Genomic DNA, 23,897 nt, shown 5'->3' on the forward strand with positions numbered 1-23,897 from the left:
GCGGCCAACCGAAATGAACCGGGTTCGGTGCTCCGGGCGAGCGGCGGGATCGAAGCACTCGCATTAAGTTTCGGCAGGTCCTGGGTTTCCGTCCGTCCGGCCCTCCTGTCGTTGCTCCTCGGGATATCCCAGGACTACACCGGGCATCATGGCAGCTGCCATATTTGATTTAATAGTGCTGCCTTGTTTCCCTAGCCCCTTGGAGCGGACTCGAAAGGTGCGGCCATCAGGCGGCGGGCGCACCGACGTTTGACAGGCGGTGTATATCTCACGTCTAGAGTATATATCCAGGTCAACGGGATCCGAGGGGTTTCGCCGTCGCCGTCGCCATCGCCGCCGTCCGTCCGCCCGTCCGTCCTAGCGGGCATTGTGCTGGCAGAAACGGTATAGTTCAACGCCTCGTCGCGATGTTCACGATCTCATCACGATAAGCGACCTCGGAGGAAACCCGCTTTGGCTGGGGGCACTCCACTCGAGGTGGAGGCGGGGATAACAAGGTATGTAGATATTTGGTGAGGTGGGTGGAAGCGGCGGCCTGGTGGGGTTTTCGCTGGGAGACTCGGCAGGAACCACAATTGCTCTGCGAATCCGCCCACACTGCAACACAATCCGTAGCTCAAATATTCTAGGATTTTGATATGTTTGATTCCAGATGTAAAGACGTCTCATACTGGTATGTACATATCTCGGATGTGATCTTGTCGTTCAGATCTTGGCCCCGCAGATGGGGCTTCTCGCCCACTCACCCACGTACCGAGATCGTCGGGCAATAGTTAATCCGCACGAACATTACTGGCCACAGGTATTTAGTAATCGCGACCGTCTGGTGAGCAGGCTTGCACCGAAGCGGGAATTTCCACTAGAATATCGCCTGCTGAAGCAACGATCTGCACAAAGCGGCATTGTTTTCGCGTCTCAGAGTAGAGTACCGTAGGGTTCCTACATGAATGCACCTGTATCTACACACCTAGGCGAATACGAGGCACTCGCGGTCGGTACCCGCCCCCGCACCCTTCACCGTCACCCCCCGCAAGCCCCACCTATCGCCCCATCCCTATTATCGCCCGAATCCCATACTAGTTATCGCACTACTCCTTCATCTATCACAGCATGGCCGGCAGGAAGAATTTCTTCGCCGTTCGATTCGGACGGAAGCCTGGCATCTACACTTCATGGTACCCGTCCCGGAAAGTGACCGATAGGCAGCGGGAGGGGCTAACTTGGAGTTGAAGGGCCGAAGCACAGCCGCAGGTCGAACGATTTCCCGGCGCAGCCCACAAGGGCTTTGCGACTCGCACAGAAGCGGAGAAGTGGTTGGGGTATGACGTTTATGCGAATAGTTCTCCGCCCGAGGTTGTTGACCTCACGGATGGTGATGGTGATGGTGCCGGTGATGGCGGGGACCGTGAAACCCCTGCGGGTGCGGTGGTGCCGTCGATTGGGAGGGAGTACGCGCCCCCGGACCCCCTATCGCGGCCGCGGAAGCGAACGCGTCAGGCAAAGCTGGCGAGTGGACGCGACGATGAAGAAGGGGACAGCAGTCCTTTCTTCTCTTCGTCGCTGCCTCTGCCCAAGCGAAAGAGGGCCACTGCGAGGGTGGCTGTTGATCTTACGCAGGATTCTGATTGTGATAGTGGTGATGATTGTGTGCTGTCGGCGCCGCCACCACGGCGGAAGCCCGAGCCCAGTGGGGATAGTCGCCTCCGCCACGCGATTGACCAATCATCTTACGGCGAGGACGATTGGGCGGCTCCTCGTGAAACCCCGGAAGCTCCTGCGGTGCCGCGGCCGACCATCCCGCTTTCACCTGAGCAGGACCACGTGCTGCAGCTGATCCTCGACGGAAGAAACGTCTTCCTCACCGGACCTGCGGGAACGGGAAAGTCGTTGATCCTGCAACACGTCAAGTATCATTTGTCAAAAAAGAAGATCAGGCATGCCATCACCGCGCCAACAGGGGTTGCGGCGGTACAACTCGGCGGAAGCACCATCCACAGCTTCTCGGGAGTGGGACTCGGCGAAAAAGGAACGAAGGATTATATCGGCATGTCGTTGACTAAGAAGACGGCAATCGGACGCGCGAGAAACAAGTGGCTCGAAACGGACGTGCTCATCATCGACGAAATCTCGATGCTGAATCCTGATTTGTGGGAGAAATTGAATGCCATTGCGAAAGGCATTCGACGCAACGAGCAATTCTTTGGCGGAATCCAGGTGATTGTCTGTGGAGACTTTTTCCAGCTGCCACCCGTCCCTGACAGGGTCAGAACATGCCAGTATTGCGGTAGGCTTCTTCCCCCAGTCACTCGTACTCTGTTGGCAGGTCTTAATGCATTCAGGCCATATTCTACCGAGAAAAGGTCAACGCACCTACGAGCCGACTCCCCCGAAGAACGCGTTCGCCGCAGTCGGAATCGACCCGAAAACGTGGTCTACATGTGCCAAATGCAGTCACCCCTGGAACGATGGCCTGAAGTACGTCTTCCAGACCAGGTCATGGAAGGAAGCGCAGTTCGCCACCGTTCTCCTCAGCAAGGTGCATCGTCAACGGGAGCCAAAATTGGTTGAGATGTTGACCCAGATCAAGCTCGGCGTCCTCGATGAGGAGATGGCAAACTGTCTTTGGTCTCTACGTCGCCCGTTGGAGGTGATCGAAGGTATCAAGCCTACAAGGCTCTACACCCACCGAGCGAACGTTCAAACCGAGAACCAAGTCGAGTTCGGAAAGATCCAAAAGCCGGAGTTCGTTTTCGAGGCTATGGACACGGGGAAGATAATCATTTCCAAGAATAAAACCAGATGGATGGGGGAATCGGAACTCGAGATTCCCTTCTTCACCAACCTGCAGTCATCCAAGACGTTGAAACTGAAGGAGGAATCGCAGGTGATGCTGTTGAAGAATATCAATCCCACCAGTGGACTGGTGAACGGCTCCCGCGGCATCATCGAAAACTTTGAGGAGTACACATTGGAGGGACTACTCGGAATCGCTGCCGACGGTGACCGCGCCATGTTTGAGAGATACCACGCCGAAAACCACGATACGAAGACAGGAATGGTGAATCTCCCTTGCGTACGCTTCATCGGGCACGACGCGGATATACCGATGGGCGCGAGAACCGTCCTTCCCGCTTCATGGACGCATGAAAGCACGCTTCCGGACGGGTCGACACAGAAGCTGGAGCGTGTCCAGCTGCCGCTCGCGCTTGCCTGTAAGCCCACTCATCCCACTTGCCCTTTCTCTCCCTCTCTCTCCACGCCACTAATACCATGAAAAGGGGCCGTAACAATCCACAAAGCACAGGGCCTATCACTCGATTTCGTATCCGTCGACATCGTGAAAGCATTCGAGCCAGGCCAGGCATACGTCGGTCTCTCCCGCTGCCGTTCGCTGGACGGACTACAGGTCCTGGGCGATAGCCTGGAGGGAATGCGGCGGGCTATCAGATGTTGTCCTACGGTCGCCGCATTCCATCGCATCGTGGTGCAGACGTGGGAGCACGATTGGAACAAGCGGCGGCGCGCGGGTGAAGTGAAGGCGGATGGAGAAGAGGGGGAGGAGGAAGATAAGACCGAGGGGGAGGGTGTGCAGGAGGAGGTCAAGTCGGCTTATTTTGTCGATCTTCAGGGCTCTTAGTCTACGGATGTCTGCGATGGTTTCTGTGGCTCGTTTATTCGACGACCGACGCTGGAACGCAGGGCGTTTTTTGGGCGTTTTTTGGGCTTCTTTTGGGCTTCTTTCGGGCTTCTTTTGGGCGTTGTTCTTTTGGATGTTGGATTATCATCTGGGAACAGGGAATTCTTGAAGGTTGCTGGATCCGACATGGTGTCGCGGTGGATCATGGTTCGTTTATGAGTCCGTAATTGAAGGAATTTCGTACGGAAACTCATCAGATTATTGACTGTCAAAGTTGGACGTACAGAAATGATGGTCCTGAGGATACATAGCCTTTCAAGTGGTTAAGGTGCAGATGTGATGTACATAGGGGGAAATTTGAGGTAACTGTTTCTCCACATCTATCTCATGCAAAACACCGAACCGAAAGCCAGTGGCCACGATCCAAATCCCCACTGAACGGCCAGCACCGCCTCGACATCGTTGAGTAGAGTAAGACCTAGGTACTATTACACTGCGCAAGCCGTGTGCCGACTTTCTTGAAGGAATGAGCAGCCAGTTGGCGGTACTTGACTGCTTCCAGGCCACTTGACTGGGCATGATGTGGACTTCAAACCTTCCTTCACCTTCACCTTCACCGGTATTTCAGAGAATGATGCCGGTGGGTCCGCTTTGTCCTTGTCTTTCTTTGTAAGTCGGGATCGATGGCATTCCCGATCTACGGTAGCTACCTATTGGTATTCTTTTGTCGGACGTCCGGCGGGGATACCTACGGTATGTACTACGGAATGGATGGAGGTTGGATTACGACCTCTCCCCCGCCGGCTGATGATCGTTGTCGAGTCCAGGCCGCACCCTTTGTCCGGGCCTCTTTGTTGTGGACTTTCGTAGAAGTGGATTTCTGTACATACTGTTGACCAATGCCCGAGCCGCTTTGTTTTTTATCCATTCTTTTGATCGGGGAATCCGATGCTTCGTTTTTGGCGTTTCTTTGTTTGAAGCTGGAGCAGACGAGTGACCGTGATGATGCAGAGCCGGAATGCTCTCAGCGTGGGGGTGGTTTTCTCATCCGGTCCTTTGTGTGCACATATTCTCGTCCCGATACTGGGCGGGTATATATACCGACACCGCAAGCGGCATCAATGATCCAGAAAACCAATACCGTTCCTCCGCCGCTCCAGCTGCGAGAGACACACAACCGGCGATACCCCAGCCCAGCAATGCAACACTACAGAAACGCCAGCATCCTCTCCAGCGGCCTCTAACACCACGCCCCCTTGGGCCCTTGTTTGTGGAAAGCCGGCAGGTCAGACATTCATTGCACTCGCGACTTCCGACATGTCCACGTCCACTCTCCCAGACTCGAGACGACGGGACGACGGGGCCCTACCTACTCTACACATCCCCGGCCAATCGAAAGCCTTAACGGCCGTGTTTTACAATACTTTGTCATTGCCGCCAGGAGGGGCAGGGGGAGATCACTGCTGCTCGACTCGACAGATAACCTCTTGCGGTTGGTTCATGGTTCCGGTGAACGAACGCTACTTATCCGACACGTCTGCGCATCCCCGCACTGCGCACTGTGGCTGCCGACCGACCGACCGAACGTCCGACCGGCAATCAGGAATATGGTATTATGCCGTTCTGCCGCATGGATACGTGCCAGTATCCAAAAATTTCTCTGGAACCGTTATCCGGACGTCAATGCCCATGTGTCAGTGATAAGAAGAAATTCGGACCGGAACGTCAATGCCAATGTATCACCGATAAGAAGAAATTCGGACCGGAAGGATTCAAGAATCAGTAATATCGAGTCGCTTTGCCAGTGGGTTCTTGACGAAACGTAATGGGCGGGAACGGTGCGGATCATGGTGGGTCACGTCGACTCGTTCTGCCAGTGATTTCAAGACATATCCGGGACGCGGAGGGGATTCATCGAGTCACTTCGCAATGTATGGGCCATTGACGAATTATCTGGAACGAGGCGGAAGGGTCAATCGAGTTGTTCTGCCATAGATTTCAAGAAATATTCCGGGACGAAGCCGAAGAATCACAAGTAATCCGGAACGAGGCGGGAGGGTCAATCGAGTTGTTCTGCCATGGACCATCGACAAGTAATCCGGAACGAGGCGGAAGGGCCAATCCAGTTGTTCTGCCATCAAAATCAAGAAACATCCGGGACGAGGCGGAGCTTTTGAGGGGTTGGAGTATCACTCCCGCCGGCCGAGCTCCCTAGCGTCAGCGTATGACAAAGTATTATCGGTTTGATTGAGAGCAAAAATCATAAATGCACAACCTCAGGACTACCAGTACTCACGTTTTCGTGCAACCACCGCAGGACGTCTCCTGTCGCTTCCAGGATGTCATCAGGGATTATAGACGGAAGGGGGCAAGCTTGCGCCTGCGGACGCGCTCCTGTTGATTGAATGAACGCACTCGCGACTTCCAACATGTCTACTGCCCCCAGACCAGCGGGTGAAGTACAGAATGGCAAGTTGATGCACTATTCCAGGCTACTGGAATGGAGATATATATGGGGAACCCTTAGGACCAGAGAGCGTGCAGCGAGCTCGCTTCTCTCGGACTCTCGAACACACTTTAGCAACCCGCAGCGAAGCCGCACGAAAAGACGTGAAGCCGACCCGCATGTACACTATATGAGAAGTTGAAGGACCACTCCAGCCTCCTGCCGGACGACTTCCAGCCAGCTGTATGCCCATCGCCGGTCGGTCGGTCGGTCGGTCCGCAGCGAAGCCGCATGAAAAGACGTGAAGCCAGCGTGAACAGTATATGAGAAGCTGAAGGACCACTCACTCTGGACGATTTCACTTCCAGCCAGCGTCCAGCCAGCGTCCAGCCAGCGTCCAGCCAGCAGCCCGCCAAGGCTCAGCCGGCCAGTCAAAGGCTCCGTCTGGCCCCAGTACCCGTACCTCGCCTGGGCCTCCGAAAAAGGTGGAGATTGTTTGCGATTCGCTCGGCGCACTCGCGGCTTTCGATATATTTGCGGTTTCACGCGGTGGAAGACGGGACGGGCCCGGCTGCGACCGGCTGCGACCGGAAATACCATTGTCCAGTGCCCACTGCGTGGGATTGCAGATATGGCGAGGGTCGTGAGCGTGTTTGAGGCGCCATACGCTGTGGGGTTTCGGAGGATGTCTGGTGGGGGGAAGGAAAGGAGGAAAGGAGCTATCAGCGGACGGCGGTGTAGTTGGGGGTTTGGGTTAGGTGTTGTTCCTGTAGGGCCGTGGACAAGGGAGGGGGTTTGGGTCAAAGTTGTGCTGCATCGGCAGGCCGGTGGTGAATTCTTAGGCTCTGGAGGGAGGCGGGAGAGTGCAGAAGAATAGGATATGCTTTGAGTGTTGAAGTTAGCGAATCCTCAAATTATGTCAACACCGAATTCTACTGAGCCGTGAAACCCATCAGTGACATCGTGTAACTTTATCTGGGCTGCTTCATTCCACTGGCATGCACCCTGTTCTGACCTCCACGAGGATAGTCTCAGCGACTCTTCGGGTGATTCTGGTGGGGAGGAGAAGCTAAGGGACTGGTACATACGTAATTATGTCACCACAGGGCGGTTTAGGCGGGCCCTTGACGGCCATTTTGTTTTGTTCCATCGGTTTTGTTCTGCGTCGGCTACCGCCTTTCCCTCTTACGTTTCCGCCGTCTTGTTGCTGTGAGGGAGAAGCAATATCAATATATTGTCGCATACAGCTTTACTAGACTACGGCGACTGTTTTCGTTGCTGCCATTTTTGTCGTGGTTGAATACCGTCGAGTGCCCAATCATGATCTGCAGGCAACAAAAAGAATTCAGCGGTTTCTTTTGTTCTACTTCCCGTTCGCGCAGTCATCTAGATAAGTGCAAGTCCCCCGAACGGAGATAGAACCTCTCGAGTGAATCATTGCGGTAGTTACGGTTGTGGTTATGTAAAGTAACCGGTTGTCCCAGCCAGTCAGTAAACTCATCCTCACGGCGCAAACACTCGGAGAGCCACCCAAAATACCGGCTCTTGTAGGATTTGATCCTATCTACCGCTCCGGCCTTTACTCCGCCGCTCCGTTGCCCAACCGCAGCTTCCGCGCCTCCCTTCCTCCTCACAGCGCTTGCCGATTACCAGTAGGTACATAGTTACCCTCGGGAAACCCGAACGATTTAAGTCAAGCAGATACCTAGATCATCATCCTTTGAACGTTCCAGCCAATCAGTCGCCCCAGCAGGGCGGCGCCTTCCCTGCAGGCATCGTCATGATCCGCGCGATGTCCTTCTGCAGCAGCAGGCGCGTCAACACCGGCCGCCGCGAGATGTTGTCGCACATACACGTCCCTCCGTGTGCGCGGCGGACGTCCCTCAGAGAGGTTCCAGGTACGCGCTGATTCCTGAGAGGGCACTGGCACTGATGTGCGTGGATGTGAGAGGCGGGAGATGGGGAGGGAATTAGTGAGGTTTGCTTCGGACGAGTGCGGGTGCTAGGTGGTGGTGGTGGTGGTAGTAGTGGTGGTGGTGGTGGTGGTGGTGGTTGCTTCATAGGTGAGGTTCTTTCTGGGGACAGAGGGGAGATGGATACTTACCTACCTTGTGTTCATCTACATATCGCGCAGGAAGGCGGTGATGTCGAGTCCCGGGTGTTGGAACTTGAAATATGTATACCTTCGATATCTGCGAGTGATCAACACGAGAAGAGAAGCGAAAACGCATTGTGAAAAAACGTCCTTTGCGGAGTGGAAACACAGGTCACGACCCCCGACCCGACGATGGATAGCGTGATGACCGAGGTGGAAGATGCTCAGTTGCGGGGCCATCTATATACTCCATGGTTTACCAGACTTTCATATCTACTAGAGGGATTTTGCAACGGGTTTGGGATCGAGTTGGAGATGAGACTTGGGGTGTAACGCTGCGATAGGACTGCGGTCATAAGACGTAGAACTCACCATGGCCCCTGAGACTGTGGTTACATGACTCGAATCTCGCGATGTATTGCTCCAGAACCATGCTCACTTCTCCGATTTACACATCACATCTAAATACTCTACCAGTACGTGTATCGACAAGTAAGTCACCAACCAACCGATTCACCAAACATCGTAGCAGGGCGTCGACAAACACAATACAAGCTCAAGCTCTCCTCTCCAGACAAAAAAAGCACAGACGGGGCCATGGGCCCAAGGCCGAAGAATGCATGAATGAATGAAAGCATGCGTACCTACTTAAGAACAGTCAAGAAAGAAAAAACAACGCCATATAACCCCGTACGTAGAACGAAACCCAAAAACCAACCCAACCCCCGGCGGCGAAGAAAAAACACAACAGGATTCCCCCGTCTATGCGCCGCAGCATCTACTCGTATCTATCGCCTGAAAATCCCAACCGAAACAGAAAAAACCCGCCGTCTGACCTAACCGATCGAGAAGCTTTCGCCGCAGCCGCACTGTTCCTCTATCTCTCTATTAGCCACACTCCACCAGCAACCCGAGCGGGAGGGGGAAACCTACTGATATTAGGATTCTTAAACACAAACCTCGCCGACAATTTATCCTCGACCCAATCCATCTCGCTCCCAATGATACTAAACAGCGCATGGGAATCAATGAGGACCCTAACACCATCCTGCAGCACCTCCTCATCGAACTTCCCGGGCTTGTCCACGTACTCCAGGTGGTACGCCAAGCCCGAACACCCGCGGTTCTTGACCCCCACCCGGATCAGCTTCGGTGTCGGATCCGACATCAGCCCCCGCAGCTGCGCCACCGCCGGAGATGTCAATGACATCGCCGCCTTGCGTGGGCGGAAGCGCGTGCGCGTTACGGGCGCGGATGCGGGCGCGGGCTTGGAGGCTGTAGATGCGGGCAAGGGCGTGGGTGCGGGAGGGGGCGCGCCGGATAGGGAGTGTTCCCGCGACGGCAGCGTCAAAGATGACTCCACGCCGCTGCCCCGCGGCATAGGCACGTCGGTGTGCAGTGTCGGCGACGTGTGCGTGTGCGTTTGTAGCTGGCGCTTGGACGAGCCGATGGAGGAGGAGTTTGAGTATGCTGCTCGGAGGGCGGGCGAGCTGTTGGTGGTGGCGGAAGAGGTGGCGGATGTGAAAACGGCTCGTCGCAGTGACATCACTGGCGCGGCTAGGCGGCGGAGGGACGGCATGATGTGGTGTTCGGTTCGGCGGGCGGGGGTAGATATCTAGTCGTCGAGATCCTCGGACTGTATGGTATGGTATGAGTGGTGGTGATGGGGTGGTATGCGTCGGTCGGTGTATGGGGACTCGGGGGATAAGTCGTGGAGGACGAAGAATCAGAAACGGGTGGGCTGAGTTGCTTTTGGGCGGCCGGAGATTGCCGAGAGAGCCTCCCGCTTACGTGAACCTTGGTCCGGTGCGCCAATCAGCGCGCCCACATCTCTAAGCAGTGAGCACCACCACCGTAGAAAGTATGTGTAAGCATTCGACATCGGAACATGGAAGGTTGTCCGACTGTCCGGCTGCCAGTCGCGTGCACGATGTGGCAGCCACGGCCAATTGACGAAACACCTTCCGATTGTCCAATAATTGCGATAAAACACCTTTTACCTGTCAAATAATTTCAAAAGAAATCTCACGACATCAAGAAACATCTAAAATCTATCGTCCAAAATTCTCAGAGTTCTATAACCGCAGTGGCTCTTGCGACAGAAGAAGGTTTGCGGAGTAATAGCGTTTTCACCGGTTATCGCATCCTTCTCCACCACCATTTTGCCACGCCAGTGACGCCAGCGACGCCACCGCTTCAAACCGACCTCTTCCGGTCCAAACATGTGAACTCTAACTTGAGACTTTCAAACATAAAGCCAGCCGCTCAGACAGTATCGGAGATGTGTAATGTTCTCGTGATTGTTAGATGACTGGAAGCTAGGTTTTCTCAAGCGGTGCTTTTCGTGTGAAAGCGGCAGTGGCCGCTCGCATGTTGCGCGCGACTGCTGCGCATGGTTTGAGTTACAAAAGTCGCATAGAGTAAAAGTTAGGATAGAATGGCTTTTCTTCATCTCTACCTACGAGTACACATGTCTCACCGTACCGTAATGACTCCTTTAAGAAGTGCCATTTTGTTCGAGGGTTTTGCGCTTGTCGCATAGATGATTGCATGAACAGAAAGTAGAGCAAAAAAAAAACCGCTGCATTTTTGTTTCTTCTGTGGATCTTCGTTGAGCACTAGAGCGTGTTCGGCCACAACAAAGGTGGCAGCAGCAAAAATTCTTCGGCCCCGTCTATTTTTTTTTGTTCGGAGAGCTTGTATTGTGTTTGTGTCCTGCTCAGATGTTTGGCTCATTCATTGGTTGGTGACTTGTCGGTACACGTACCTGGAGTAGTTAGATGTGCAAATGGGAGAAGTGGGCATGGTTCTGGAGCAATACATCGCGAGATTCGAGTCATATAACTACAGTCCCATGGGCCATGGCGAGATCTACGCCTTATCCACAGTTGCATCCCCAAAACACAAGCTCACCCCTCCGCCCGCTCCTCAGCCTGCGGGATCCTATCTACCAGCTATCCCGTCTTTTCTTCTTTTCATCGTCACCCACCCCCACCCCCAGCCTCTTCGCCTCCCTCCTGACCGCGCGCCACAAGGCTTTTTGATTCTCCGTCCCCTTGTGAAACCCAAAGGCCTTCAAGCAGATCATGATGCGAACCAGCCAGTCGCCGAGCACAGCCCAGCCCTGCATCTCGATGATGCGCTCGATATCCTTCTCCAGCAGGCGCGTCAACACCGGCCGTGGCGAGAGGTCGTCGCATACCTCACGGTGCGCGGCGGATGTGCTCCATAGGTCTAGGTACGCACTGAGGCCGGAGAGCGCGGCGATGTGTGAGGTGGTGAGAGTGGCGAGGGTGGGCGGGAATATTGGTGTGGTTTGTGGTGGATGAGTCATGAGCACTATGCGGTGGGCGGTGGTGGGTGCGGTTCTGGGGCAGGGCAGAGGGGAGGTGGAGGTTTATCTATCTGCCGAGCTGGAAGGCGGCCATCTTGAGACGAGAGTTGCGAGTGTTGACTACCTGAGATGCGCGTGGTCAACATGAGAAACGAAAGCGCATTGTGAAACGGCCTTTGCGGAGCGGAAACACTGGTGACAGGTCCCGAGTCACGAGGATGGCGAGTGTGATGGCCGAGGTGGATGATGCTCAGTGACGGGGCAATCAGCTCCGTGGGTTATGATACCGTGCTGCCGTATCTTCATTCCACGACTGTCTAATCTCGATGTGGCATCTCGTCTTCGCGTCTGGCATGTTGCTCGGGAATTGAGGCAGAAACACACCATGCAAAGGGAATCACCTCTCATCTCAGGGCGCTCGGCTAGAGATGTTTCGGATGGAGAACAATCGCGACAAGCTGCAAAGATGGCAGGTGTGCGGGGCCCCACGGTCCACGGCCCAAGCATCCCCGCTCTGGCAGAAGGCGGGCATCATCTTGTCGCTCGCTCGTTCGCGAATCGCCGCGATGTTTCGCTCAACCGTGGTGACGAGGGGTTTCGGCTATGTGCGAGCGCCCGGCCGTGCAAATCTCGGCGGAAGATTTCTTCCTGCAAGGAACGAGCTCTGCATCCTTGCCCGGTCAGGAACAGAAACCGCACAGGGCTAAGCGCGATCATTTCGCGCTCCGCTATTGGCCAGCCAGTTCCAGGTTCCTGCGTCGTCTAATTTGCCGACGTGGTTCAGGGGCGGCATATGAGGAATCAACTATGGCGCTGGTGTAAGAATAGCGGACCCTATGTAAGAGGTTGAGTCTCCCCCGTCGCCCTCCGGTCTTCGCGCCCTTCAACCCACTCACTCTCTCGTGGAAAGCACTCAGTACTATCATACCCCATCCGTTTCTCTGCCGCAACCTCGCAGCGTCCAGTCTCTATCGCACCCGGTGAACTATTACTCGCACTTCCCCAACTCTTAGGTGAGTTCGTCCAGGCAGCCAGCGCAAAGACCCTCCCCCCCCCCCCACGGAGAAATCTCATCAGGTGGCGCAATCTGTGTGTCCGCTCAGACAACGCATCGAAACCCACAAAGATTGATTTTTTCGTCGCAGGGGTTTAGCCCCCGGATGGGGGTGGGATGGGATCACGGTTTCGGTTTTCTTCACTGGCTAACAACGTGTTTGACAGCGCGCCGCTTTATCTGTCTCGCACCTCTCGCTCGGTCATAAAACCCCACGGATCCTACTACTACTGGAAAAGCTCCGTTTCCTCTCCTCTTCGCACGTCCCTCCCTCGCTACCGACATATCGACCCTTTATCCACCTATCCACTCGTTCAACTCGACCTACTCTATATCGACCAACATGTTCTTCCAGAAGTTCCTCGCGCTTATCGCCCTCGTCAGCCTGCTGGCCGTCGTCCACGCCGACGCCGACGCCGAAGCCGCCAACGAGTACACCGTCACCGTCAAGACCGACGTGTTCTCGACCGAAGTCGCGTATGTGACGATGACCGGCGAGCCGCCCGTCGAGAAGCCGATTGAGACCGGTGCGCCATCGTAAGTTACTCTCCGCATCTGTCGCATCGCATCGTGCGTACATATCTTCGCATACTAACGACCCCCGCCCGCAGCTACTCCGTCTTCACCAGCGTCCTCTCCAGCGAAGTCGGCTACACCACCGGCACGCCCTCGGTATTCACCAGCCACGCCGCCAGCTACAGCACCACTGGCGTCGCCTCGGCTAGTCCCTCTGCCAGTGGCACTGTTGTCGCCTCGTCCTCCGCCTCCGGCAACAGCACCGCGCCCACCAGCTCTCCCTCCGCCGTAGCGTCTTCCGACCCCGCCAGCGGTGCTAGCACCCTCCACATGTCGGCTGCCGGCGTGGTGGCGCTCGTGTTCTCGCTGTTTGTGGCTGTTCTGTAGTTACACACACGTAGAAAAAACAAGAAAACATTGTTGGCTTCTTACCACTGTTGCCGTCGCACTCTTTTAATGTCTTATGTCTTACTACCTTTACTTTACTCTTCGAGTGCTCGTTTATGAATACCCCTTGTGTGTGTCTCTTCGCTTTCGGAGTTGGTGCGTTGCTTTTCTGCGCGATAATGTTTGTAGTATGTAGTACGCATAACAGTTTGTTTGCGGGTGAATGTCTACCTTTATTGAGCAGTGTACTAAAGTCGTTCCCCTTATGTAGGCCTTAAATAGGCCTAAGAAACAAAACAGTCCACCCATAAGCCAGTTATGTATTTTCACGTTAAACTCGTGAAGCCTCCGTACATAAGGGCTAGGTATGTTAAAATAAGGCTGATGCTGAGGGTCTCATTTCCCTGAAACTGTCGTAACTCCGACATAATGCCTGTTCAGCGAAAACCACCATTGTATAAATCGGACTTCTCACTTTGTAAGGATCATCGCTTTCGTTAGGCCTATGTAGTCATTGTTGAAATGCACAGCACGGCCGTACAATAATGACTGTAAAACTGGTAGGTTTTAAATATTGTGAAGCATTGTGGGATGTGTCAGCCCGAGACAAAAAATCACCAGAGCGCCATACGCTCGATTTCTTCACATGTATGATATATGCGTTCAAAGAGCCGTATTTGAAATGCGAAAATCAGACTGCTTGACGCGGAAACTTCTCGTAGGTGGGGGAGTATTGGCTACTTGCAAAACGAATCCTAATACTCTACTATTCTTGAAGGCGACGAAGCCACAGCCGAATTTCAAATGCGGTCCCTGTCAGCCTTACGTTCTGACGGCATGTGGAAACGACAGAATCATCGTGGTCAGGAACCGGATGATGGATCAGGCCGAAGTTCGAAATATTGTTGAGGTCACAGAATACCTACCTACCTGGTATACAAGACAGGACAGGACAGGTCTGCGTGGAGAACTCGGAGGGGGGGGGGGGGGGGGGGGTCATCAATTTTATTTCACATCTATGAGCCATTGTAGACTACAGCGAACACCAACTACACAACCAACCCTGCTCCGTCCGCAAGACTAGCGATATGGCTCTCCCTATTGCCCTACTGGCCCGATCGGTGGTTACCAGTGACCACTCCTTCCCACCACCCTCCTCCACTCCTCCCACCTCCCCCCATTTTTCGGTTCATCTTCCTCCTCAGAAGTAGACTCATCTCCTCGTCCTTCCCCTTTATTCTCCCTAGCCCTTCTTCCCACATCGGTCGCCTCCAGAAAATCCAGAACTGCCGCTGTGCACCTCTCATCCACAAACAGATCTGCAATTCGGAAAAGATCTCGTCCACGCTTTGTTTCTAGTCGGACTGCTTTCCATAGTACTTTCTGTTGCTTCCGCCATGCGGTGCATACTTTAAACATATGTTCGCGTGTTTGACAGGCTCCAGGTTTAGAGTACCACCAGCACCAGTCGTTCGATTGGCTTCCAGTTCGTTTCAGATATGGTGCAATCAGGACATGCCCAGTTTTCAGCTGGTAATAGCTGGATGCAGTAATCTTCTTCGCTTTCGATGCAACTGGGTCAGGCCGGGTTTTCCGCCACTTGCGGCACTTGACGTTGTATGTTGGGTTCGTTATGCGTGAGTACGCCCAATCATTCGCCTCCTTCCACTTCTTTTTTGCAATCTGTCTGAACAGATGGGCCAATGAGACGGGTGGCATGCGCCTTGAGCGGTTGCCAATGGTAAGCCATTCCACACCGTGCTGGTGGGGCTCAACCGCCGGGAGGAGGAGGAGGAGGAGGAGAGGGAGAAACGGCGTTTGCGGATATTGGCGGACATTCTTTTGCTGGGCTCTGTGAGTGAGTGAGTGAGGCGCAGTGGAGGTGGTGGAGGTGGGAGTGGGTGGCTGCTTACCTTTTCGGAGGTTGGTGTGTTTGAACTTGTGTGAAGGTGGGGAAGATGTGTAAGATTGGGGGTGAGCTCGCACTTTGGCATGGTGAAAAGGAGTAGGAGTTGTAGAGGGTTGAGGAATTGGGGTGCTCTGTCGTCGGTGAATATCAACCAAGCGGTGAAGTAAAGCGTGAAAGCAAGCTAGCGACTCCAACACATACACACCTGCACAATCTATCACTCGTTAAACCCGTCTGCTTGGACATGAATAGCGAAGAAGTCTGGAGCGAGACAAGGTCTGTCAAAATCGCCCTCATACAAGGTTGCTATAAGGTTGATGACTTTATCACATAGCTCTATAGTATGTACTCGAGTAGTGGGCTCGACCCCAACAACCAACGAGCTTCAACCCCAACCGCTAGTGTCTTTACCCCATCGGGTACTTTTGTACCATATATGGCATCTCTTGAGCCTTGTACGACATCTCCACCAACAACCTTTACCTTTACCCGCTGCATACACATCCCACGCTCCATCCCACCCCCGGGTCGTCGCGCATAACAACCGCCATCATGACTCGCCGCACCAGCCGCTTCGACCCGTTCTTCCAGCCGCTGTTCTACGTGCACGACCTGCACGACCGCATTTCGGCACTGGACACTCCGCAGTCCAAGGAGCTGTGCGAGCTCGCCGCCGACCTGCGCTGCTTCTTTGACGAGTTCGGCACTCGGGACGTCGAGTTCTCCACCAATCCTACGGGCCCTTCTCCTGCAGGTCCTGCGGACGAGGCTCCGTCCAAGATTGGGCTTTTGAACGATGCGATGAACGTGCTGAAGACTGCCGAGAACGAACAAGGTTCGCTGATAAGTCAGGTTTCGCACGATGCTGTGGCTTGTCTGGGTGATATGTACGAGTTGAGTCAGCACACGGTCTCCGCGGTCACGGCGGTGGTCCACTGCAATCACTGGGGGAGGGAGAAGGAAGACACCGACTTCCTCCAGGACCTCCTGCAGAAAGCGGAGACGAACCTTCTGCAGTACGTTCCCTTTTCTTTTGTATTGTGGGTTAGCCGAGCTAACCCCCCATCCAGCATCACGCGCGAGCAACTCGGGATCCTCTCCGTTTCCGACGCTGTTTCCCCGGCGCAGCGGTGGGTCGAGCCCGACTACGAGGACGACGACTATTCGATGGACCCGTTCACGGGCGAGTTCACGGTGCGCTCCATGCCGCTCACCGTGTACGTGAAGTATGCACTCAAGGTCTCCGCCGAGGTCGTTAAGATGTTGCGTGAGGTGCTGGGTGCCTGCGTTTGCGATGGGAAAGCGCCGACGGCTACCGATGTACAGTATATAGCGGAAAAGACTGGGTTGCATCCGCATGTGGTTAGGGATTGGTGTGAGTACTAGGCCCTCACTCCCGTGACTGGAGAAGATAGCTGGTGTTGGGGCTAACGTGCTTGACGAGTAGTTGTAGCCCGTTGCGCGAATCCGACGGCGATAGACACGAGACGCAGGCTGGGGCCGGGATTCTCGGTGGTGTTTGTCTGATGTACCTTACTCCGATATCACTCGACGGGACTGGATAGGAGCTGTCGAGTCTGGGCGCTGGCTGGCTGGGAGGAGGGGAGGGCGGTGAGGGGAAAGAGACGGTCTGACGGCCATTTCTGTACTGCCGAGGAAATTGATGGTGCAAAATACTCTGTCTAATATATACCTCCTTCGATCAATTTCATACTCCATCCATACCAACGTACACGAAAGACGAATACATATCACTACGTAAACACAAAGAGACAAGTTGCACGTGTACATATCTTGTCGAGGGCTGGTGCAAATTAAACGGCTAGAGAAGATCCTTCATACCTCCCCTAGTGTAGTGTTCGACATACAAGATGTGTAGTCCTCACCGTCCGCCCTGAACCCCGGACTGGACTGGACTGGACTGTATCTTGGCAGTCCGTCCGGACCGGACTATGTCGAAAATTGACTACCTATGTGCATCTCCAGAGCCTTGATAAACCTACAAAGCTCAGTACGTACCAACATCAATATCACACCCATCCCATTGACACATGCCCCGTTGCACCACTGCAATCATCACACCCGGGAGTACATAGTAGATACTGAGTACATCCATTTTTCCGCCCCAGTACCAATTATCATCATGGGTACATCAGCGTTCCGTTCCGTCCTGCGCTGCCCCCTCCCCCCACCGAGTGTCAGAGTCGGGGGCACATTTCGTCCAATATTCTTCGACCACGCGCGCGCTGGAAGAACTCCTGTTGCGCGGAGGACCCTGTCGGAAACCCAACTTAACATAAGTCGCCTGGGAGGCGCACTAGACTATGCTCCCACCCCCCCTTGCGGATGCGCTGCGTGTCTTTGTGCAGAAAACTGCAAAGACCTGACTGGACAGCGGAAACTGCTCTTACACCTCACCTCGTTGTTGATGCGGCCGTGAAATGTATTGATACTACCTATGTAAACGACAATGCACTATACAGACAGACATTGAAAAGAGATAGTGAAACTCCGATAGCGACGGTCGACCAGAACTAGGCTCTTGGTGTCGAGGCTATAAATCCTGTTATTCGTTGGTGGCGCTTCACCGCCGATCACTCTGTCGGCTACCGCCGTGGCGCTGCCGGTGCCGAAAACACTCGTTCCATGCGGGACGCCGCATCGGACTAGCCGTCACCGGGGCTTTCACCTCGACTGGCTAGGGCGGGTAGGAAAAGGAGTTCGTTGGTTCGCCATAGTCTAGATAGGCTGCATGCGAAATAAAAAGGAAGATTTCTCTCTCACTCGTTCCATGCCACAGATATCCGCCCCAGCTCTAGGAGCTCGTAGATCGCCGGTAGCTCCTGGACGTACTTGGTCGCGCTTTCACTCACACGCCACGAGAAGGTTCTTGTAGGACGTCTTGGGCAAATCTTGCTTGAGTGGCGATCACAGGTGACAGGTGGTGGTGGGGTAGATTGGATCTTCGGGGGTTTATTTTTATGTAGCGGACGGCCCAGGAGTCTCGAGAATCCAATCATGTCGAGTCCCTGGAGGGAGTGAACATCATACGTGCAGTAATATTGAACAAGAGCGATGGTAAATTCACAATTCGAGTGCAAGACCAAACACATGTCCATAAAAGTACATACAGGCGTCGAAATCCAATCAATTCTGGGTTCAGTGCTGGACACCATCACAGCCAATCCTCGCAAACTTTAAAGGTCAGCCCATCGCACCCGGCTCATCTTCGCGATCGCCATGGTTTCCTTCAGGTATCTCTACAATATGGTCTCTACTGTCGAGCATATGGGTGCGAGGTCGCATAGATTCTCCAGATTCTCCATCACATCTTGTGCGTAAACCAAGATTTAGAATTGACTCACACTTTGGATTTACAGTTGTTATCTTCAAACCTGTTGAGGGCAACCAGTAGAATATGCCAGACTTCGACGGTTACCGCACGGACCACCTGGAGAGAAACGCACGGACCACCTTGTAATACCAAGACATTCAGAAGTATAAAGCCATCCTCATTCCTTCCCTCTAAAGATTTTATTTCTACTTCCTTAACATTCACAACTCCCAATCATAACCACCACTAATTCATATCTTCCTCTTCTATTACATCGACTCACAAGTTTCTCCACCATACCATTTTGTGGTGTGTACTTCACTGGTTAGTACCCTCGTCCACCATAAAGTTGTATAGAGTTTCAAAGTGCTGACTTACCGCCGCGATGGTAATGATAGCTTCGATAGACGCAAACATAGTTTGCCATCCTCATCGACAGCAGTGAATTTCCCCAGCCAACCCGGCACCCCGGTGCCTGGCCTCCCAAGCGGCACAGTCACGGAGGGGCTACTGGCCGCGCCAGCGGGCTATGCACAAAGTTTGTCTCGAGGTATGTTTGCTGCATCGTTACTCACAACATATCAATAGCTCGAAGCTGAGTGGTGAATAGAGAGGTTAGAAAACTCACTTCCTCACCCTGCATCCCCGAGTTCCAATGGGAATATCTCACTTCCAGTTACTCAAGTGATCTGTGGGAGATCAGCTAAAAACACTCCGCACAAGACTCGCCACGAATCATCCTCCGCAAAAACTCCGTACAAGAATCCCCCGACCAATCTTCGACAAGCAAGAAACATGCACCACATTAAGATGCCGCCTGGGGAGCTGCACGATGGAGGCTCACCTGTTAGCAGGCAGCCGAAGTCGTGCAGCTTTCCTGGGCCACTCCACCACGGTGGAGTGGCCTATCGGCCGGCGGGCATTTGCCCGCCTAAGCCGCTTCACTTTTGTGGAGTCGGCGATTGGCCGACGGGCGGGGGGCAACTCCACCGTGGTGGAGTTGCGCTGGTATCAGGCAGCGGCAAGGAGCGTGAGCTGGAGATCACCAAATTGCCACAATCCGTATCGATTGCAGTGTGGTGGTGGGGATGGCTTGGGAAAGTAAGAATATTCCCAACCTGAAGTGGCGTACTGTTATTGTTACTGGACACTGCTGACCTGTTAGGAATGTCATCGTTCTGTGGAAAACTCGGGGACTGGGACACGGGGATTATATGCACGCATTTCAGCGTGTAATAATGCCGATTACAGTTGAGTTCGACCGAGGCCGGCTCTAGGGCGCCGCCTGGGGAATTGCACGGTGGCGGTGTCGTCTGCCAGCAGGCAGTCCACGTCGTCCATCGGTGTGTACACCGCCAGTTCTTACACTGGCGGTGTATGCGCTCGGCGGACCCGTGTCCCAGCAGTTAGTTGACGAGCTCCCGGCCCGGGCCGGATGAACCAGACACACGTACCGATACCATCACAGCATATCGACAACGGATAGGCGTCTGATTTCAATGGTTGTAGTAATGTTCCCCACAAGGCAATAGCTGCTAACGTGCGAAGATGTGGTTCGACACTACCAAGCCAAAATGTTGTGGGATAGTCACGACATGTCACTCGTGACATTATTCCGAGACTTGGAAGGCTCCGAGTGAAACCTCGGCTCCTTCGCCAATATTTGGCAATGGAGAGCCGCCTGGGGAGCTGCAAGATGGAGGCTCGCCTGCTGGTAGGTAACTGAAGTCGTGCAACTTGTCTGGGCCACTCCACCACGGTGGAGTGGCCTATCGGCCGGCGGGCGTTTGCCCTCCTAAGCCTCTCCACAATTGTGGAGTCGGCGATTGGCCGGCGGGCGGGTGGGTAGCTTCGATTTGCCTACCAGGTGTTAGCCACGTGAGTTTCCGCAATACTGTTAACCTTGTACACGACTGACATTAAATTTAGTCGAGGTGGCAGAAATTGAGAAGAGGCAGACGGTGATTTTTTACATACACGACCTGTATGTCAAAAACCGATCGGGATCACCATTCCCACACCTACAGAGTTTCTGGAGGCCACCTATGTGGCACAGAATGCCGACAAAGCGCAGTGGCAGGAAGTCATTTTGGGTCTACTACGGAGGGGAGGGATGAATCGGTGGGGATGGAAGAAGAGATTGCGGAGGTGTTATTGTTGTTGTTCGCCTTAGTCTTAACATGCTTATGTATAGACGCGAAATAAAATTGATACCTGAGTTCTAACAAACCCGCCTGACGAATCCGGCGACGAGGAGAGACGTGTTGTGAGCCGGCGTGATAGATGTGTGTCAGACTCATGAGCCGCTGGCCGTGCTGGTGTGGTATTTAGAGCTCTTCGAAGAATAGGTACATCGCTGTGTTGTTAGAACCGCCGCATTTCAGCGCGGGCGTGTTCATAAATTAGCCCGAATAGCTCTCGCAACGAGCTATCCTCGGACGAGTGGTCAGGAACTCAGGTACGTGTGCAGCTTCTACATCTCCGGCGAACCAGCGCGGATTATCGGACGAATAACGAGTTGAACTTCTGATCCCGCCACCAGAGTTCAAGATCTGGCGACGTTTCCGGGGATTTTAACTAATTCACATGATGGGATTCGCTCTCCCGACTTGGAACAATACCCAGGGTAATAGATGCATTGGTTATACCGTACTTACTTTCCTCACGGCGGGTGAGACCCCTTGGGTTAAGCCAGCAGAACTCGGGGAAAACGCTTGGATTTCATTGGTGTTCTCCATACTCGACACACCAAGGTCCTCGATTATCCACTGCTTAGTATTTTACTGTAATCGCACCCAACTCCAGGCACGGTAGTCCCATTCCATTGCCCACCTCGTCGGCGCAAAGTTGAGTATCATACTAACATCCAACACATACACTAATCGCTCCATAAGCTCTCCTACTGCTCGAACAGCGAAGGCTGGATTGCGCTGCCATTCCTTGGCTTTCCATGATGACCGTCGTCGTCGCGATTGTTGGCCGTAGCCTGTCGAAGGTAGTCGGTCATATTGATCGAACCCTGTCCCCGCTGGCAACAGCGGTCGTATCTTGACTTGACTGCGGGATTCATCATGAACGCGCCCTCGAGCGGTGCATATACCTGCGGATCATTGCTCGAAGATTGATCCTCACCTCACCGGTTCTGCAACGTCGATCCTCACCATACCGCCTCGTACCATATCATCACACGACCACCACCACCGACCAACCCCTAACAATGACCAACACACCCCCACCCTCCCAGGAGTCCATTACCTTCGCCAGCGTCTCGCAATACCTCGACCACGTTGAGACCACGCACACCACGGACTCCACGGACACAGTCCTACTTCCGTACCTGCTCTCACTACTACAAGACGAGATGGCGAGCGTGCCGTTGGACCAGAGACTGCGAGGGCTAGTACACTGGCTACTGACGCTGCGGTACCGGCTGATGGACATGGCATTCCCGAACGGCACGGCCACGCAGCGCGAGTTCTATGACTGCGTGCAGTGGCACGTTGACGATGCGTGGACTGAGTTTCGCCAGTTGTTGCACACGGAGCGCGTGCAGCGGGAGGATGTCCTCGGAGGAGGGTAGGGCGGTTGTGTAGGTACTCTCCGGGGGGTGAGGGGGAGGGGGGGTGGGTGGAATACCTAGGCACTGGAGATTTCCGGCTGGGTGTGCTTCAAGTCGCTGTTTCGTGGTAGATAATCCTGAAGTACTTCGCACACTCCCACTCGCGAATAGTAGGTGCAGCTTGTTGAAAGCGAAGTACCCAGATTGTGGGAACCGATGGGATGATGTGTTAGGTATGTAGATATGAGAAAAGACGCAGTGGCTTGAGAGAATAGCGAGTTCGGTCTGAAACATCGTAGCATGAAAAAAGCAATGAAACTAGCTGAGCTAGAGAGCCAGTCAGCCCACTGAAAACAAGCCATTCCCGGCCGGCACCACCGAACCACACACAGTAAACCCTGTGGGAATAACCTGGTAGGAATCACAGTAGCAACTCGCCATTGCAACCCGTGGCCCATCCCCATTGCTCGACCAACGAAGTTACCTACCTCCTCGCCCGCGCCCTCAATATACCCACGCTGTTACTCTCGCTGTTGCCCAGCCCTCAGCCACTAGCATCTCCACCATCCAACCCCATCACTGTATCCACCACCACCAGCACCGCACCAGGCCATGTCATCGACCGACCATCTACATCTGCCACACGAACTGGTCCGGCAGATATTCTAATCGATCCCCACATCGCGCGACCAGCTCGCATTCCTACGGACGTGCCGAACCTACGATGACCTTCTCATCGCGGATCTATACAAGTCATCACTCACGCGGTATCCCACCCACAGAAATCACGCGGCTCTGTACAACGTATTCTGGCACGATAATATCTACGCACTCACGCGCTTCCTCTCCGCGGGCCTGTCCGTCAACGGTTGGAACTTTCGGCGCCAGCTTCCCCTAATCTGGACAGCCTGCAACCGGCTGGCCGCCGACTTGATTCTTGTTGCCAACGGCGCGGACGTCCACGCCACCACTTCCGGCCGCACCCTGCTGCACCAGGTGTTCGACGCGAGCGACCTGGTACTTGAGTGTGACCTCACAGAACCCTACAGAAAGGCCCTGAGAATCGTAGAGTTCCTCCTGGGAATGCACGTCGACGTACATAAGATTGACGAACGTGGCCGCACGGCCATGGATGGTGCGCTCAATGGTTGCGTACCCTGTTTCAACGCGCTGATCAAGGCAGGCGCGGTGCCATGGCTGTAGAGGTTTAGTGCGCGGAGGACGTGAATCGACTCATCGAGCGGATGGGTGTTGGTGGTGCGAAGGGGTGCGAAGGGTGCGAAGGGGTGCGAAGGGGAACGAAGGAGCGGCTATGTAGCTAGCAACGGCTCGGAAGGATGGTGGGAACTGCACTACAGTAACGTGTCGACTTTCGTTTCGGTGCATTTTTATGAGGACGGGTCTTTGTTGAGTGTTTTATTACGATAAGTAGGACTTGGTGTGTTTTTGTAACTACCTCGTGATTTAACTGGTGGTTCTTCACAGCTTTGTTGGAGAAGCTTCTTCAATACAGTTGAAAGCGATCGCTACGGCATCCTGACTCGTAAACTCTTGTCTTATCGTATCAAGTTTTAAGCCACGCGAGTGCCCGATAAGATCCCACGCCCGTCGGCCGCTGTCAAACTT

At 54.1% G+C, this 23,897-nt stretch overlaps 6 protein-coding genes across 6 annotated transcripts; 4 read left to right on the forward strand and 2 right to left on the reverse strand.

Moving 5' to 3' along the window:
- Positions 1-952: 952 nt before the first annotated feature.
- On the forward strand, positions 953-1,940 carry BZA05DRAFT_157973 (uncharacterized protein). The gene is made up of 2 exons (XM_051479061.1): positions 953-991; positions 1,233-1,940. Exon 2 carries the CDS (start codon positions 1,322-1,324, stop codon positions 1,832-1,834), a length of 513 nt encoding a protein of 170 aa, XP_051336130.1. The 5' UTR covers positions 953-991; positions 1,233-1,321; the 3' UTR covers positions 1,835-1,940.
- A 6,646-nt stretch (positions 1,941-8,586) lies between these two features.
- BZA05DRAFT_409401 (iron sulfur assembly protein 1) lies at positions 8,587-9,903 on the reverse strand. The gene is made up of 2 exons (XM_051484796.1): positions 9,112-9,903; positions 8,587-9,055 (listed from the first exon to the last, which is right to left on the reverse strand). The coding sequence occupies exons 1-2, from the start codon at positions 9,755-9,757 to the stop codon at positions 9,015-9,017; spliced, it is 687 nt and encodes a 228-aa protein (XP_051336131.1). The 5' UTR covers positions 9,758-9,903; the 3' UTR covers positions 8,587-9,014.
- Positions 9,904-11,087: 1,184 nt separating this feature from the next.
- Positions 11,088-11,867, reverse strand: BZA05DRAFT_421732 (uncharacterized protein; the record flags this gene model as incomplete). The annotated part of the gene is made up of 3 exons (XM_051485751.1): positions 11,088-11,111; positions 11,168-11,546; positions 11,800-11,867. 3 exons carry the CDS (start codon positions 11,865-11,867, stop codon positions 11,088-11,090), a joined length of 471 nt encoding a protein of 156 aa, XP_051336132.1.
- A 908-nt stretch (positions 11,868-12,775) lies between these two features.
- BZA05DRAFT_158009 (uncharacterized protein) lies at positions 12,776-13,517 on the forward strand. The gene is made up of 2 exons (XM_051479062.1): positions 12,776-13,103; positions 13,178-13,517. Exons 1-2 carry the CDS (start codon positions 12,910-12,912, stop codon positions 13,467-13,469), a joined length of 486 nt encoding a protein of 161 aa, XP_051336133.1. The 5' UTR covers positions 12,776-12,909; the 3' UTR covers positions 13,470-13,517.
- Positions 13,518-15,912: 2,395 nt separating this feature from the next.
- BZA05DRAFT_158012 (uncharacterized protein) lies at positions 15,913-16,976 on the forward strand. Its single transcript, XM_051479063.1, has 3 exons — positions 15,913-16,394; positions 16,449-16,753; positions 16,826-16,976. Exons 1-3 carry the CDS (start codon positions 15,931-15,933, stop codon positions 16,903-16,905), a joined length of 849 nt encoding a protein of 282 aa, XP_051336134.1. The 5' UTR covers positions 15,913-15,930; the 3' UTR covers positions 16,906-16,976.
- Positions 16,977-21,929: 4,953 nt separating this feature from the next.
- Positions 21,930-23,474, forward strand: BZA05DRAFT_421736 (uncharacterized protein; the record flags this gene model as incomplete). Its single annotated transcript, XM_051485752.1, has 2 exons — positions 21,930-22,288; positions 23,054-23,474. The coding sequence occupies 2 exons, from the start codon at positions 21,930-21,932 to the stop codon at positions 23,472-23,474; spliced, it is 780 nt and encodes a 259-aa protein (XP_051336135.1).
- Between the last annotated feature and the right edge of the window lie 423 nt (positions 23,475-23,897).

Source organism: Tricharina praecox (assembly GCF_024521635.1).
Source record: "Tricharina praecox strain CBS 144465 chromosome Unknown BZA05scaffold_29, whole genome shotgun sequence".
NCBI classification, from domain to species: domain Eukaryota; kingdom Fungi; phylum Ascomycota; class Pezizomycetes; order Pezizales; family Pyronemataceae; genus Tricharina; species Tricharina praecox.

Bases quoted from the DNA above. Each gene is read 5' to 3' on its own strand.
- BZA05DRAFT_158009 (XM_051479062.1), top strand. From the start codon at position 12,910: ATGTTCTTCCAGAAGTTCCTCGCGCTTATCGCCCTCGTCAGCCTGCTG. The intron at 13,104-13,177 runs GTAAGTTACTCT...CCCCGCCCGCAG, and splicing joins ATTGAGACCGGTGCGCCATC to CTACTCCGTCTTCACCAGCG.
- BZA05DRAFT_157973 (XM_051479061.1), top strand. From the start codon at position 1,322: ATGACGTTTATGCGAATAGTTCTCCGCCCGAGGTTGTTGACCTCACGG.
- BZA05DRAFT_158012 (XM_051479063.1), top strand. From the start codon at position 15,931: ATGACTCGCCGCACCAGCCGCTTCGACCCGTTCTTCCAGCCGCTGTTC. The intron at 16,395-16,448 runs GTACGTTCCCTT...CCCCCCATCCAG, and splicing joins GCGGAGACGAACCTTCTGCA to CATCACGCGCGAGCAACTCG. The intron at 16,754-16,825 runs GTGAGTACTAGG...CTTGACGAGTAG, and splicing joins GCATGTGGTTAGGGATTGGT to TTGTAGCCCGTTGCGCGAAT.
- BZA05DRAFT_409401 (XM_051484796.1), bottom strand. From the start codon at position 9,757: ATGCCGTCCCTCCGCCGCCTAGCCGCGCCAGTGATGTCACTGCGACGA. The intron at 9,056-9,111 runs GTAGGTTTCCCC...ATAGAGAGATAG, and splicing joins GTTTAAGAATCCTAATATCA to AGGAACAGTGCGGCTGCGGC.